Here is a 15,025-nt window from a genome sequence, read left to right on the forward strand (position 1 = left end):
GAAAGGCTGGAAACTCGGGGCTTCCTCGGGTGACTCGTTGGATTTAGGTGTCACAACTGGCACAGTTGTGCCCAACAAACTGCCTAATTACGTCTGAATTAACATAAATTATAACTGTTCAATTAGTAACAAATAATTAGGCTATTTGCTAATTCCTATGGGTGTGTTCATTAATCAGTAAATTAATTGATCAGGCTGTGCTGGCAGGGGCTGGGAGAGGGGACTGACGGGACCAGGGCTGGCAAGAACATCACCACCACCCCTAGCTCCACCAGTACCCCCAGTCCCACCAGGACCCCTGTTCAATCCACCAGCACCCCTAGCTCCACCAGTACCCCCAGTCCCACCAGCTCCCAGTGCTGACCCTACACTCAGCCCACAGGCTCAGTCCCTTCCCCTGAAGCTCACCAGATGTGGGGGATTGAGAGCATTTTCCCCAGCTCATGCCACCTGGACATCCCACCTGGACCACATCCCACCCAAACCACATCCCACCTGGACCACCTCCTTCCCAGTCCACACCCCACACTCCCCCAACACCCCACACCTTGCCAGGGGTGACACCCACCCCTCTGTGCCCTCACCTTGAGCAGGTTGTTCTCGTTCTTGAGGTGTTTGAGGGAGAGCTGCAGTGCATCGATCTGCTGCAGCAGGAGGGGAGAGTCCTTCACTTGCACGGGGCCAGAGCCGCCCCCTGGCACCTGCCCAGCACCCACACCTGGGGACAGCGACCAGAGTCAGCACCTGGGACACACTTGGGGGCTACAAGGCTGTACCCTTAGCCTGAGCACCCCAAATCTGCCAGCCTCAGATCCCTCAGGCTGGATCGCACCCTGGAGCAAGCTCTGCTCCAGGTAGAAAGGAGCTCCCAGTCCCTCCATGGTCAGAGGGATGACACAGAGGTCACCCACAGTCCATGGCCAAGTTCTCTCTGGCACTGTGCTGGGCAAAGGGACATGTGTGTGGCACAGGGGGACGTGGTGGCTGCCAGGTATGCCCAGGTGTCACCAGAGCCACCTAGGGCACCACATGGCACCTCCCATGGGGGGCACAGCACCCACCAGCCAGGGCATCCCTCACCCACTGTGCCTCCCCAGCGCTTCCAGTTCTCCTTCCCAAGGGTGAGAAGCTGTGCCAGGTGTTGCAGGGACCCACAGTGCTCCATGGGGACACCCCACTCTGCATCTACCATTGCTCCATGCTCATCCCTCCCTTCTCAACCCCTGGAAGCACCAGCCAGGAGCTCCCAGGGTCAGCAGGACGTGGATGGTTCCCTGCTCCCAAAAAGAGCTGTGTTCAGGGGTCTGGGCGCCCAGGACACAGTGTCATCCCACCATGCATGCAGGGTGCACCCCTACCTCGCTGCTGGTCCTCTGCAGCACAGGGAGAGACAAGAAAAGCAGGATTAAAGCCCTGGATCAGGTGGGAGAGCAGCCCTGGCCGGAGCAGCTCCAGTCCCTCACCACTGTGTCTGGGGCTGTCTCTATTCCCGGCTCCAGGAGCAGTGTCTCAGCAGCTGGGAGTGACCCAAGGAGGACCCACATGTGGCTTTCCTGGAGCTGGGTGGCTCCACAGACACCCTGTTCATTCCCAGAGTACACCTGAGCTCCCAGTGGACACCAAACTCCTGCTCCTGTCCCTGCTCATTCTCCTGCCTCTGCTCCTACTACTGCTCCAGATGGGCTTTGTGGGATATTTGAAGCAGCAGAACCACAACACCTGTCTGCACAGGAGAGCTTCAGCAGGCACAGATCCCATGGGATCATCCCATGCAGGGACACCCGATGTGCAGGTGTGTGAACACCGTTCCCAAGCTCCTGGGCACAGTTCACCCCCAACTCCTGTGCCAGGAGGGCATCCTGGTCCCATTCCAGCTTGGCAAAACCAACACCACCACAGCCGTGCCCAGGTGCTGCCGGACATGGAGACAGACCTCCAGCAATGCCAGAGACGATGGAGGCCACCCCCGAGGCAGGAGCCCCTCGCAGCCCCTCAATCGTTCGCTTTGACTGGTTGTTCAGGCGCTGCTTCAGCTCCAACTTCTCTGACTCCAGCTGGTCAATGTCGGCCTGGAGGGCATCCATGGTCTCCTCAAACTCCCTGGGAAGAGCACACGGAGGAGGGGTGAGGCCAAGGATGCTGCTCTGAAGAAAAGAGGGAAGCAGCAGAGGACACTGGGTCTGCCACGCCATGCCTTGTCCCAAGTCCTTCTCCAGCTCTATTGGAGCACTTTAGGCACTGGAAGGGGCTCCAAGGTCTCCCTGGAGCTTCTCTTCTCCAGGCTAGACATCCCCAGCTCTCCCAGCCTGACTCCATGGCAGAGGGGCTCCAGAATCATGGAATGGTTTGGGTGAGAAGGGACCTTAAATCTACCCTGTGCCACCCCCTGACATGGGCAGGGACACCTTCCACCAGCCCAGCTGGCTCCAAGCTCCATCCAACCTGGCCTGGAACACTCCCAGGGATGGAGCAGTCACAGTTGCTCAGGGAAATCCGTGCCAGTGCCACACCACTCTCATAGCCAGGAATTCCTTCCCAAAATCCCACCCAAACCTCCCCTTTTCCAGTGGGAAGCCATTCCCCCTTCTCCTGTCACTCCATCCCTTGTCCCAAGTCCCTCTCCAGCTCTCTTGGAGCCCCTTTAGGCCCTAAAAGGTTCTCCAGAGTCTCCCTGGAGCCTTCTATTCTCCAGATTGGACATTCCCAGCTCTCCCAGCCTGGTTCCAGAGCAGAGGTTCTCCAGCCCTTGGAGCATCTCCATGGCCTCCTCTGGTCCTGCTCCCAGCAGTTCCATGTCTCCCAGCCCCATCCCACACTCACTTCTCCTTCTTTTTGAGCAGTGTCTGGGTCTCATCCAGCTTTGTCTGGATCTTTTCCACACGGTCATCTGCGTCCTTGGATGCACTATCCAACTTCTTCTCCAGGAGGCTGAGCCGCACATTGGCCTCACTGAGCTCCTCGCCCTGGAGCCACAGGGAGGGAATCAGGACCTCCAGGCAGCTGGGGGAGCCCGAAAATCACCTACACCCACAGTGGCACCCAGGAACAGCTCCCAGCAACGACCCTGTGCATCCCAGAACATGATGGGAAGGGGCCAAGGCAGGATCTGGCAGGCAGCACCTCCCTGGCCATGGGAAGAACATCCCCAGGAAATCTGGATGGGACTTGGGATGTTAGGTCCACAGGTAACAAGTCACTTGGAACATGGAGGTGACCCCCATAGCAGCCAGGAAGACAGGAATGAGTGGGGAAGGACCAGGAAGGTTGGGATCAGTGAGGAACAGGCAGGAAGGCAGAGATGGGTGAGGGACAGGGAGGGATCAGTGAGGAACAGGCAGGGATCACTGAGTAACACCCTACCTTGATCTTGAGGGACTTCTTCAGCTCCTTGATGACTGTCTCCCTGTCCTCCAGCTTCAGTCCCAGACCCTCGGCGTCTGTGATCTCTGCCCGAAGCGCGGCCGCGCGCAGCTCTGCTGGGGGTGTGGGCTGGGGACCCACACGGGCATATTAGGCAGAACCCCACACCCTGCAGCCCCACACCTCCTGCCCCACAGCCCCCAGAGCCCCTGGCAGGAGGTGACAGCCAACCCACCTTGTTCTGGGGCCGGTCAGCGTCGTATTCGCCCTCCTGCATGGCTGTGGCCATCTTGTTCATGGTGGCAATGAGGATGCTGCAGGACTGCCGCAGGCACTCGTAGGGGTTGATGGGGTTGATCCCTTGGGAGCCATAGATCTGGGAAGGATGGGAAGGAGGTGGCTGGTGGCCCTGGGACAGGCTCACAGTCCCTTCCCACATCCCACACCAGCCACATCCACACAGCACAGAGCACCACTTGGCCCTGTGTGCCCGTGTGTGTGGTATTCCATACTCCCAGTTTGTTCCCACTCCCACCTAGAGTTGCCCACAGGCTTCCCTGGGGCCGGGGGCAACGGGGATTCCATTGTGGAGGACTAGACATGAGCATATTCTGTCTCAGACATTCTGACTGTAATGACAGGTAAGATGTGATGGCAGCAGAGGGTCCTGCACAGGTGGGGCAGTGTGTGCTGAGCCAACATACTGCTTTACCTGGAGACTCTGCTCAGCTCCCCCGACTCACTCCCTGGAGAATGCTCGAAGGTATTCCATACTCCCAGTTTGTTCCCACTCCCACCTAGAGTTGCCCACAGGCTTCCCTGGGGCCGGGGGCAACGGGGATTCCATTGTGGAGGACTAGACATGAGCATATTCTGTCTCAGACATTCTGACTGTAATGACAGGTAAGATGTGATGGCAGCAGAGGGTCCTGCACAGGTGGGGCAGTGTGGGCTGAGCCAAATCCTGCTTCACCTGGAGACCTTTCACTGTGTGTTGTGTGAGCAGCACCTTTGGCTGCGTGTTGTGTTGTGCTGTGTGAGCTGCATCTTTGGCTGTGTGGTGTGTGAGCAGCACCTTTGGCTGTGCAGTGTGGTGTGTGAGCAGCACCTTTGGCTGCGTGTTGTGCTGTGTGACACCCACCTGCTCGCTGACTTTGAAGGCCAAGTCCTCCAGCCTGGTGGCCTGCAGCCCCTCGTTCTCAGCCAAGGGTGCGATGAGCTGTGCCCCGGCCGCGGCCACCTCCTGCAGCACAGCCACCACCCACGTCAGGTGCTTGCGGCACTCCAGCAGCGTCTCCGACACCTGGGGGCACAAATGGGATGGTTGGGGATGGCAGGGATGCATGGGAGGGGCTCCTGTAATCCATAGATCCCAGTCTGACAGAGACTGGAGAGGCACTGGGAGGTGGGAAACAGTGGGAGAGGGAAACTGAAGGCTGGAGAGAAGCAGATGTCAAGCAAAGTCTCCATCCCACCTGGGAACATGAAGCCCAAAGACAGTGCATCCAGCCTGCCCAGGAAAGGAGTTAGGAAGGGTGTGCAGCAGCAGGAGCAGCTGAAGGAGCTATGGGGGCTGAGCCTGGAGAAAAGGGGCTCAGGGAGAACCTTCTGCTCTCCACAACTCCCTGACAGGAGGTGCAGACAGGGTGAGTTGGGCTCTGCTCCCAGGGAACAAGGGACAGGAGGGAACAGCCTCAGGGTGCTCCAGGGGAGGGTCAGGTTGGATATTGGGACAATCTCTCCTGGAAAGGGCTGTGCAGCCCTGGCACAGCTGCCCAGGGCAGGGAGAGTCACATCTCTGGGGATATTGAATAGCTGTGTGGATGCAGCACATGGGGACCTGTAAGTGGTGGCCTTGGCAGTTCTGGGGGAGCAGCTGGACTTGGTGGTCTCAGAGGGATTTTCCAGCCTCAGTGATTCCATGATTCCAGCTTGGCTCACCCCAGTTCCCTGAGCTTACCCAGGGAGGTTGGATATTGGGACAATCTCTCCTGGAAAGGGCTGTGCAGTGCAGCCCTGGCTGCCCAGGGCAGGGAGAGTCACATCTCTGGGGATATTGAATAGCTGTGTGGATGCAGCACATGGGGACCTGTAAGTGGTGGCCTTGGCAGTTCTGGGGGAGCAGCTGGACTTGGTGGTCTCAGAGGGATTTTCCAGCCTCAGTGATTCCATGATTCCAGCTTGGCTCACCCCAGTTCCCTGAGCTTACACAGGGCACTGGAGTGATCCATGAGCCGAGTCACATCTCTGGGGATATTGAATAGCTGTGTGGATGCAGCACATGGGGACCTGTAAGTGGTGGCCTTGGCAGTTCTGGGGGAGCAGCTGGACTTGGTGGTCTCAGAGGGATTTTCCAGCCTCAGTGATTCCATGATTCCAGCTTGGCTCACCCCAGTTCCCTGAGCTTACACAGGGCACTGGAGTGATCCATGAGCCTCTGGTACTGTCCCAGTCTGTGCCAGAGCTCCCAGTGCGTGTTGCCCTGTCCCTCTCACCTGCTGGCCGAAGCCAAGCGCCGCGGGAATCCCGGGTGCATCTGTACCCGGCATGCGCCGACGGATCTTCTTGCAGAACTGGCGGATGTCACTGCAGGATGTCTCCAGGGGGATGGCCCGGTCGGCTGCCTCCTGCCCAGCCTGGGGACACAGCAGCACATCAGAGTGGCACGGGGACACACAGGGACCTCAGGCACAGCGACACAGAGAGGGACCTCGAGACGGACAGACATGGGTACACAGAGGTGACCTTAGACAGAGGGACAGACAGGGACCTCAGACAGAGGGACATGGGGGGAGAGAGGGATCAGAGAGGGACCTCAGAGGAACACAGGGACACAGAGGGACCTCAGAGGGGCACAGGGACAGAGAGGGATCTCAGACAGATGGTCACGGGAACTGAAAGGGACATAGAAAGAGGGATCTCAAGAGGGACACAGAGACACAGAGGGACCTCCGACAGAAGGACAAGGGGACAGTGGGGAGCCAGCACACACCCATCCAGCCCAGCCAGTCTTACCTGGAGGAAGGCTCGGAGCCGGCACACCTCCACCCCCATGCAGTCCAAGGCACTCTGGGTGAACTGTGGGCACCAGCACAGGGAACGTCAAGACAGGGACAGGGCAGGGAGGTGATCTGGGGCACTCTGGGGCTGCTCTGAAGCTGCTCTGGGGCAAACAGGGGCTGCTCCAGGGTATACTGAGGTAAACTGGGGCTACTCTGGGGCACACTGGGGCTTTGGTCCTGTGAATTCCAGGATGGACCATGCCACCACTGAATTTTCAGGAGCAGGGAAACTGTTGAGTCAGTTGGGCTATTCTGGCCTATTTTGGGTTCACTCCATGGGGCAGAGGACACTGATCCTTCCCTTGGAAGCTCAAGGATATAACAGTCCCTTCAGACTTGGGCTCCACACTGCTCTCCCTGCTCCTCTCTTCTTCCCAGAGCAAATGTTCCCTGACCCCATAGCTCCCATCCCCTCGTGTCACCACTGGGGAGGAGTGACAGCCCTGGGCAGGGGGCAGCAGGGGCACCTCAGCTCCCAGAATGATCCTGGAGTGCTCAAGGGTGGAAAACCGGGAGCAGGAAAGGGTGGGGGGTCCCTACTCACCTTGATGTGGTCAGCCAGCTGCAAGGTGCAGTCCTCAGCCTGGTCAGCCAGGTGGATGCTGTACAGGTGCTGTGGGAAGGGACAGGGATCAGCACCCACAGGGAGGTGAACAACCCAAGGGAACACTCCATGAATCCCAGACTTTGAGTTTGGCCTCATTTTTAACTGGAAGTGATAACTCAGTGACTTCCCAGGGCCTCCTGAAAGAGCTGGTGGTCCTTAATTCCACAGGTCAGTCAACCTGATCTGCAGGCGGGATACAGGAGCATAGGATAGGAAAGACACATCCCCCAGGGACAGCCCCAGGGGACACAGCGACAGTCACCTGTGTGAGAACCCTCACAGGGAAGTGCTCCCAAGGAGTGATATCCCAGCAGATCCATGTGAGCAACGGATCCAAGGGCAGGATATCTAACAGGAGAGGTAGCACCTGTCCCCTGTGTCACCCACCTGGTAGTACTTGATGGCTTTGGTGAGTGGCTCCACGTTGACAGTCTCATCCAGCTGGTCCTTGTGCAGCAGCTCGATGAGGAAGTCCAGCGAGCGCTCGTGGACACTCATCTCGGGGTACAGCGTCCCCACCTTCTTGTACACCTCCACACTGCACTTGTTCAGGGCCCTGAGGGGCACGGAGAAGGAGAGCCCTCAGCTTGTTTCTGTCCTGGCTCACAATATCTCTTCCTGTGTCACCTCTGGGAGGGGACACAAGGAGAGTCATGGAGAAGTGACTCCATAGCAAGGCAATAAGGGGATCCTGCAGCTCTTTGTTCTCCTGGCTCTCAGAATCCCTTCCCCTGTCACCTCTTGGGGAAGACACACAGAAGCCACAGACAAGGGGATCCCTTGGCTTACTTCTGTCCTGGCTCCCAAAATCTCTTCTTGTATTACCTCTTGGGAGGGACACAAGGGGGTCATGGAGCAGTGACCTCATTGCAAGGCAATAAAGGGGATCCCTCTGCTTTTTTCTACCTGGCTCCCAAAGTCCCTTCCCATGTCACATCTTGGGAAGGACACAAAGAAAGGTCATAGAGAAATGACCCCATGGCAAGACAATTAGGGAATCCTGCAGGTCTCTTCTATCCTGGCTCCCAAATCCCCTCCCACGTCACCTCTTGAGGGACACACAAAGGGAGTCACAAAGAAGTGACCCCTCACAGGGCAGTAAAGGGGATCCTGCTGCTTTTTTCTAGCCCAGCTCCCCAAATCACTTCCCATGTAACCTCTTGTGGGAGACACAAGGAGGGTGACAGAGAAGTGACCCCTCCCAAGGTGACAAGGGTCTCCCAGCCCCCAGGACCCTCCAGGCTGTACTCACTGCTCGTATTTGTGCAGGGTGGCCTGCAGCAGGCTGAGGGAGTAGACAAGCCCCGCGGCAAAGCTGAGCTGCTCCCCCGCGGCCCCCCGCAGCCCCGCACGCTCCGCACAGCTCTCGCTCAGCTCAAAGCGCTCCTGGGCCTGTTTGCTGATCAGCTCGGCCTGGTGGGACAGGGAGGGCTGTCAGGGCATCCCTCGGGGACACTTGGCCACAGCCAAGCCCCACACATGCACCCTGAAGTGACTTGGTCTGGGAAGGAGTGACCCAGTGGCATCACAGCCAAGTGCTGCACCCACTGAGCCACAGCCCTGCGGGCAAAGCCTGTTTCCTGCCCTCCCTGCTCCCAGAACTTTTAGAATCATGGAATTATTTGGGTTGGAAAAAGAACCCTGAGTCCAAGTGTCCCCCAGCATTGCCAAGGCCACCACTGACATGTCCCCAAGCACCACATCCACACAGCTGTTCAATCCCCCCAGGCAGCTGTGCCAGGGCTGGACAGCCCTTTCCAGGAGGGACTGTCCCAATAGCCAACCTAAATTCCTTCAGAGATGGTGACTCCAAATTCCCATGAACTCTTCACAGCTCTCCAACAAGTGAACCCTGAAAACCCCCAACTCCCCCAAGACACAGAGCAGAGGTGCTGTCTCCCAGTCTATGCTCTCCAGGCCCGTCCTACCTTGCAGATGAGGCGTGGGATGAGGAGCAGCACCAGGACGCAGTCGTGGTCGCCGCCATGGCGCAGGAAGCTGTCAGGCATGAAGGAAGTGAGGAGGGACACGTGGCGGTTGGCCTGCTGCACCTCCATCTGCCGCAGCTCCATCTCGATGGCCTGTGGGGACAGGGGCACACAGCTGCTCCAGGTCCTGCTCAGCACACACCAGCTCAGGGGCCTGAACAGTGGGAATGCTGGTCCATCTGGGATATGGATAAGCCCCACTGCCTGGTTGCAACTTCACAGCGCACCCAGGGATGCCCAGGGACACATCCCACCAACCCAAGTGACTCCAAGCCACATCCAACCTGGTCTGGAACACTTCCAGGGATGGAGCAGCCACAGCTCCTCTGGACAACCTGTGCCAGTGCCTCAACACCCTCACAGCCAGGAATTTCTTCCCAATATCCCACCCAAATCTCCACTTTTCCAGGGTGAAGCCAGTCCTTGCATCCTGTCCCTCCATGCCTTGCCCCAAGTCCCTCTCCAGCTCTACTTGAGCCTCTTTAGGCACTGGAAGGGACTCTAAGGTCTCTCCAGAGCCTTCCCTTCCCTTAGGTTTAGGTTAGAAGGGAACTTAGCAATCATCCAGTCCCACACCCTGTCATGGGCAGGGACACCTTCCACCAGCCCAGGTAGCTCCAAGCCCCATCCAACCTGGCCTGGAACACTTCCAGGGATGGGGTGGCCACAGATTCTCTGGGAATACCCACCCCCAGCCTGGGGATGGATAAGCCTTTCCCAGGGAAGGATAAGCCCACCCGGGGCATGGACAAGCCTGTCCAAGGGATGGATAAGCCCACACAGGGCACAGATAAACCCACCCAGGGGAGGCATAAGCCCACCCAGATCTCTCCCTGCCCCTACCTTGGCATGTGCTTTTGTCTCAGCAAACTTGATCTTGAAGTCGAACATCTCCGGCGGTGGCTGCTGCTGCCTCTCAGCAGACGCTTCCTGCTGGCTCATCAGCTCCCTGTTCACGTCCTGGGCACAGGGAGGGGCAGTCGTGGGACACATGGACACCAGCATGGAGATCAAGGACCCCCAGCAACCCCCGCAACCTCCCAGAGCCCCTTCTTGGGGGTCTCAGCTTATGGCCATTCCCTCTAGTCTTAGAACCACAGAATCATCAAGGTTGAAAGAGACCTCTGAGATCACTGAGTCCAGCCTCTAATGTGTCACTACTATAACCCCTAAACCATATCTTACAGCACAACATCCAGTCACTTCCAGGGATGGTGACTCCACCACCTCCCGGGACAATATTCCAGTGCCAAAGGAGGACCAGGAGGAGCCTCACCTGCAGGTGAGCTGTGAGCTCCCTGTACTTTTTGATGGTCTGTTGGTAGTCAGCCACAGTCTCCTGCGCAGCCTCCACACGCGTCTCAGCCTGGCGCACGCGCGCCGTGGCCATGTCCAGCTGCTCCCGCAGCTCCAGCTCCGTCTCCCGCGCGTTCTCCTGCAGCTCATCGTTCATCTCGTTCATGGCCTCCTGCAGGGAGGTGGCACCAGGGGACATGAGGTCACACTATGCGTGTGAGGAGCAGGGAAGGGGAGCACCACAGGGTGTACAGCTTGGATGTGGTCCTGAGCCTGTGGGGAGCTTCACGGCTCCGTGTGGCTCCGCAGCTCTGCTGGGGCAGCTCCCAGCCCCCGAGCTGACTCCCTGGAGCAACCCTTATCCCAAGGGAATTGGCCTCACCAGATCTCCGACGGTCTCACGCAGCTCCCGGACCTTCTCCTCCAGGTCTAAATTTCTCTCCGTGAGAGTCTCCACCATCTCCTCAGCACCTAAAGCTGCATCCACCTGCCAGGATAAACACCTCAATCCATCTAACTGTCAGGACACATATCCCAATCCATCCCCCTGCCAGGACACACAGCCCAATCCTGCCAAAGCGGCATTCAAAATGGTCCCAAACAGCTGCCAAACATCCCCCAAACCACCTTTCCCCTCTTCCCCAGGGACTCACTTGTTCCTTCAGCTCATCCACTGTCTTCTCTGCCTGCTTCACCTCCTCCTGCAGCTTCTCCCTCTGCTGCCTCAGTGCCTCCAGTTCCGTGTTCTTCTTCTCCATCTGCTTCTGGAGCTTCACATGTTCCTGCTTCTCCGAGGCTGACAGGTCCCTCATCCTGGGGCAGCCACAGGGACCACAGTGAGGAATCTGTGCCCTCCCCACATGCTGCTCCTGGGGGCACCAGTAGGGCCAAGAGCCCCTGCCCACTCCAGCAGGGGTGGTGGAGCTCCTCCAGAGCCTCTGGAGCCTCCAACAACTCTTCCTATAAGCTGTGTCCCCCCAAATTCAGCTCCTGACACCAAGGATGGGGTGAGACAGTGCCTGAGGCAGTACCTGGTGTATCCCATCAGGATGGGATGATTCCACCTCCTCTACCTGTTCCTGGACATGGGAATAACCATCCTTGAGCTGCAGTGGGGGCAGAGTACAGTGCTGGGATCCACCTGAACCTCTTGGCTGTGGATTCCCAAAGGGAAAGCCCCTGACCCCCAAGGCCTGCAGGTGGGATTGCCCAGGAAAGGGCCACAGCCAGATCCCAGGGCTGGGAAGGGTCTGGAGAGCAGCCCTGCCATGGTGCTGGGATGCAGAGCACCACATCCATAGGAAAGTGGGCACAGGAAAGGTCTGAAGTGGCTCCTTTTGTCCCAGTCCGCACTGATTCCCAGTGACAAGGGACTCTCTTACCCCTTGGATGCTTAAAGGGTCACCCAAGCTCAGCATGGACCCAAGGCCCATCAGCATGAATTACATGGAATGCTGCAGACAAGGACCGGAATTGGTGCTGTCAGGGAGCAGGAGAGGATTTGGAAGCAACTTTCCTGGCAGCATCCACCTTTGGGGAGCACCTACCTGACCAGAGCCTCCCTGAGCCTGGCATTCTGCTCTTCCAGATGTTTGACCTGGTAGCTGGACGCTGCTCCATCAGAGCCTGCAGAGGAAGGGAAGAATCACGGAATTATGGAATAGTTTGGGTTAGAGACAGATTAGAGCTCATCCAGTTCTACCCAGGGACACCTCTCACCAGGCCAGCTGGCTCCAAGCCCCATTCAACCTGGCCTGGAACACTCCCAGAGATGGAGCAGCCATAGCTGCTCTGGGAACTCCATCCCAGCCCCTCACCACCCTCACAGCCAAGAATTCCTTCCCAATATCCACCTATCCCTGCCCTCTGGCAGTGGGAAGCCATTCCCCACCTTGTCCTGCCCCTTCAGGCCTTTGTCCAAAGCCTCTCTCCCTTCCCACCTTTCTCCTCAATCTCGTGCTTCAGGATCTCCAGGTCCATGGTTAGATATTCCACCTTCTCCTTGAGGGAGTCCACCTCTTGCTGCAGGGACTCTGCCCTCTCCTCGGCCATCTCCTTGTCCAGGGTGGCCATCTCGATGGCATCAGCTGTGTCTGCCATCTCTTCCATGTACCTCTCCTTGGCCTCCAGGGCATCCTTGGCCTCCTGCAGGGGAGCACAGGGATGAGGAGACCCTGGAAACCCCAGGCCAACCTGGAGACACCCCACAATGGGCCTTGGGCAAGTATTGCCCCTCATGGCTCTCCCAAAGGAGATCAAATCCAACACCAGTTTATCTGGGATGAGAGGCAACAGCCCATGGATATCACTCCCCTCTTCCTTGCTCTACACCTCCAGCCACAGAGAGCCCAGAAGGAAAATATCTGCAGGTAGAGAGGTATGGAGACAGGGAATACATAAGCTGGTGCTGGAGCAAATCAATCCCTGGGAAAACAAACCAGGAATCCACCCTGGAAAAGCAGGGCAGGGAGAAGGAAACACTCCTTGGCTGCTTGGATGGAGCTCTGGGAGCACAGGTAGAGGTGCCAGGAGGAGGACACCTACCATAGGCAGGGAGGGGAGAGTGAAGCACCTGGGCAGACAGAGAAGAGGGAAAGCACCTGGGGAGAGAGGGGAGAGGGAAAGCAACATGCCACCTTGCCTCAGCCCAATTCCCAAACATACCGGACACTAATTAGGAGCAGATGGAAGAGCCTCAAGTTGTTCCAGGGGAGGTTTAGTTGGAATTAGGGAATATTTCTTTCCAGAAAATATTGCCCAGCTCCCTCACCTTCTTGGCCTCTTTCAGGCGCTTCTGGAGGTCAGCCTGCTGCTCCTGCATTTTGCTCTTCCATTCCTGCACCTGCTCCAGTTGGATCTTGTACTTCTCCAGCTCCTTGAGCTTCGCTTTGTCCTCATTCCTCTTGATCTTCAGTGTCTCCAGCTTCTCCTCCAGGTCCCTGACCTGGGCACGGAGATTCTCCTCCTCCTGCAACACCAAGCTAAGAGTTAGGAAAGCAGCAGTCAGCCCTTAGAGAGCTACAGGGATGTTACTGGAACCTCATGGAACCTGGTCTGACCTTCGGCATTGACACTGGGGCAGTGTGAGAGGAGAATGACTTGGAAAAAGGTCTGCAGGGACAGGACACAGGGAATGGCTTCACACTGCCAGAGGGCAGGGACAGATGGGATATTGAGAAAATGTCTCCCAATCCAAAACATACCATGATCCCTTGCTTCTGGAGCCCCTCTGCCATGGAGCCAGGCTGGGAAAGTTCGGAATGTCCAGCCTGGAGAAGGGAAGGCTATAGAGAGACCTTAGAACTCCTTCCAGGGCCTAAAGGGGCTCCAAGAGAGCTGGAGAGGGACTTGGGACAAGGGATGGCGGGACAGCTCACAGGGAATGGCTTCACACTGCCAGAGGGCAGGGATAAATGGGATATTGGGAAGGAGTTCCTCCCTGTAAGGGTGGTGAGGTACTGGCACAGGTTGTCCAGAGCAGCTGAGGCTGCTTCATCCCTGGCAATGATGCCTCAGGAGATGACCCTGTGCTCTTCACCAGCCCCTGCTCCATCCCATTGCAGCACTCACGTCATCCCAGTTGATCTTTCCCCAGGGAGAACTGATCCAGGTCCTATTCCAGCAGCTCAGCTCCCAGGGCACGGAAGGCTGACACTGGCACAGCAGTACCAAAGGCTGTGAGGGCGATGGGGTGTGACCTCCTACCTAGCAGCAGCTTCATGGCCAAAGCCTCAAATCCCAGAGCTGAGTGACAGCAAGGAGCAGCTCTTGGAAAAATCCTACACAGTGAGGGAAAGCCCCATGGGTTCCTCCTCTGCTGTGTTCCCAGCCCTGGGCACTCCCATGCCAACAGCACCACCAGTTCTGCACTCACTTACAGAAACCAGTTACCAGAGAACTCAGAGCAGTGGGGACATGGGTGGGGATAGGAGTGGGGACATTCCTTCTTCCCATCCCCTTGTGCCTTCTCCAGCCCTCCCTCTCTACCCAACCCCAGAACCAGCTCCTTGTCCTCTCCCACCTGGCACAGTTGAGGGCTGAGCACACAGCCCACCTGGGCACAGCTTAGGGCAGAGATTACAGCCCACCTGGGCACAGCTCAGGACAGAGCCCAGAGCCCACCTGGGCACAGCTTAGGGCAGAGCTCACAGCCACAGCTCACCTGTGCAGAGCTCAGGACAGAGAGCAGAGCCCATCTGGGCACAGCTTAGGGCAGAGATTACAGCCCACCTGGGCACAGCTCAGGACAGAGCCCAGAGCCCACCTGGGCACAGCTTAGGGCAGAGATTACAGCCCACCTGGGCACAGCTCAGGACAGAGCGCAGAGTCCACCTGGGCTCATCTCAGAGCTGAGCCCACACAGCTTAGTGCAGATCCCAGAGTCCAGCTGGCACAGCTTACCTGGTACGGTTTAGGGTAGAGCTCACACAGCTCTGGGCAGTGCCCACAGCTGACATGGACACAGCTGACCTGGGCACAGCTTAAGCCACTGCCCATACAGCTCACCTGGTAGAGCTCACTGGCACAGCTCAGGGCAGAGCCCACAGTCCCCGTGGGCACAGCTTACCTGTCAGAGCCGGGGGCAGACGCCCCCGAACCTTACCTTGGTGGGTGAGGGCACCGGGGGTGCCATGGGGGAGCTGAGCACGGGCGTGGGGATGACAGGGGCCACGAGGGGTGTCTGCGCGGGGGTGCTGGGCTCGCTGCTGCTC

General features: G+C 57.9%; 1 protein-coding gene across 1 annotated transcript in view; it reads right to left on the bottom strand.

Annotated features, from left to right (window-relative positions):
• The window catches only part of DCTN1 (dynactin 1), a gene marked incomplete at both ends in the record, with an annotated part of 16,436 nt that extends 1,415 nt beyond the window's left edge, over positions 1 to 15,021 (bottom strand). The window contains 21 exons of the mRNA XM_009084851.1: positions 585 to 718; positions 1,359 to 1,373; positions 1,934 to 2,100; positions 2,821 to 2,963; positions 3,361 to 3,489; positions 3,596 to 3,736; positions 4,502 to 4,663; positions 5,856 to 5,996; positions 6,376 to 6,438; positions 6,967 to 7,035; positions 7,417 to 7,585; positions 8,282 to 8,442; positions 8,958 to 9,110; positions 9,861 to 9,977; positions 10,294 to 10,485; positions 10,696 to 10,800; positions 10,967 to 11,126; positions 11,861 to 11,939; positions 12,254 to 12,458; positions 13,084 to 13,281; positions 14,917 to 15,021. Of these exons, the coding sequence (XP_009083099.1) occupies positions 585 to 718; positions 1,359 to 1,373; positions 1,934 to 2,100; positions 2,821 to 2,963; positions 3,361 to 3,489; positions 3,596 to 3,736; positions 4,502 to 4,663; positions 5,856 to 5,996; positions 6,376 to 6,438; positions 6,967 to 7,035; positions 7,417 to 7,585; positions 8,282 to 8,442; positions 8,958 to 9,110; positions 9,861 to 9,977; positions 10,294 to 10,485; positions 10,696 to 10,800; positions 10,967 to 11,126; positions 11,861 to 11,939; positions 12,254 to 12,458; positions 13,084 to 13,281; positions 14,917 to 15,021 (2,808 nt within the window). The remainder of the gene's footprint in view (positions 1 to 584; positions 719 to 1,358; positions 1,374 to 1,933; positions 2,101 to 2,820; positions 2,964 to 3,360; positions 3,490 to 3,595; positions 3,737 to 4,501; positions 4,664 to 5,855; positions 5,997 to 6,375; positions 6,439 to 6,966; positions 7,036 to 7,416; positions 7,586 to 8,281; positions 8,443 to 8,957; positions 9,111 to 9,860; positions 9,978 to 10,293; positions 10,486 to 10,695; positions 10,801 to 10,966; positions 11,127 to 11,860; positions 11,940 to 12,253; positions 12,459 to 13,083; positions 13,282 to 14,916) is intronic.
• Positions 15,022 to 15,025: the final 4 nt, after the last annotated feature.

The sequence above is a fragment of the Acanthisitta chloris genome, unplaced genomic scaffold (assembly GCF_000695815.1).
Source record: "Acanthisitta chloris isolate BGI_N310 unplaced genomic scaffold, ASM69581v1 scaffold15271, whole genome shotgun sequence".
Lineage (NCBI taxonomy): Eukaryota > Metazoa > Chordata > Aves > Passeriformes > Acanthisittidae > Acanthisitta > Acanthisitta chloris.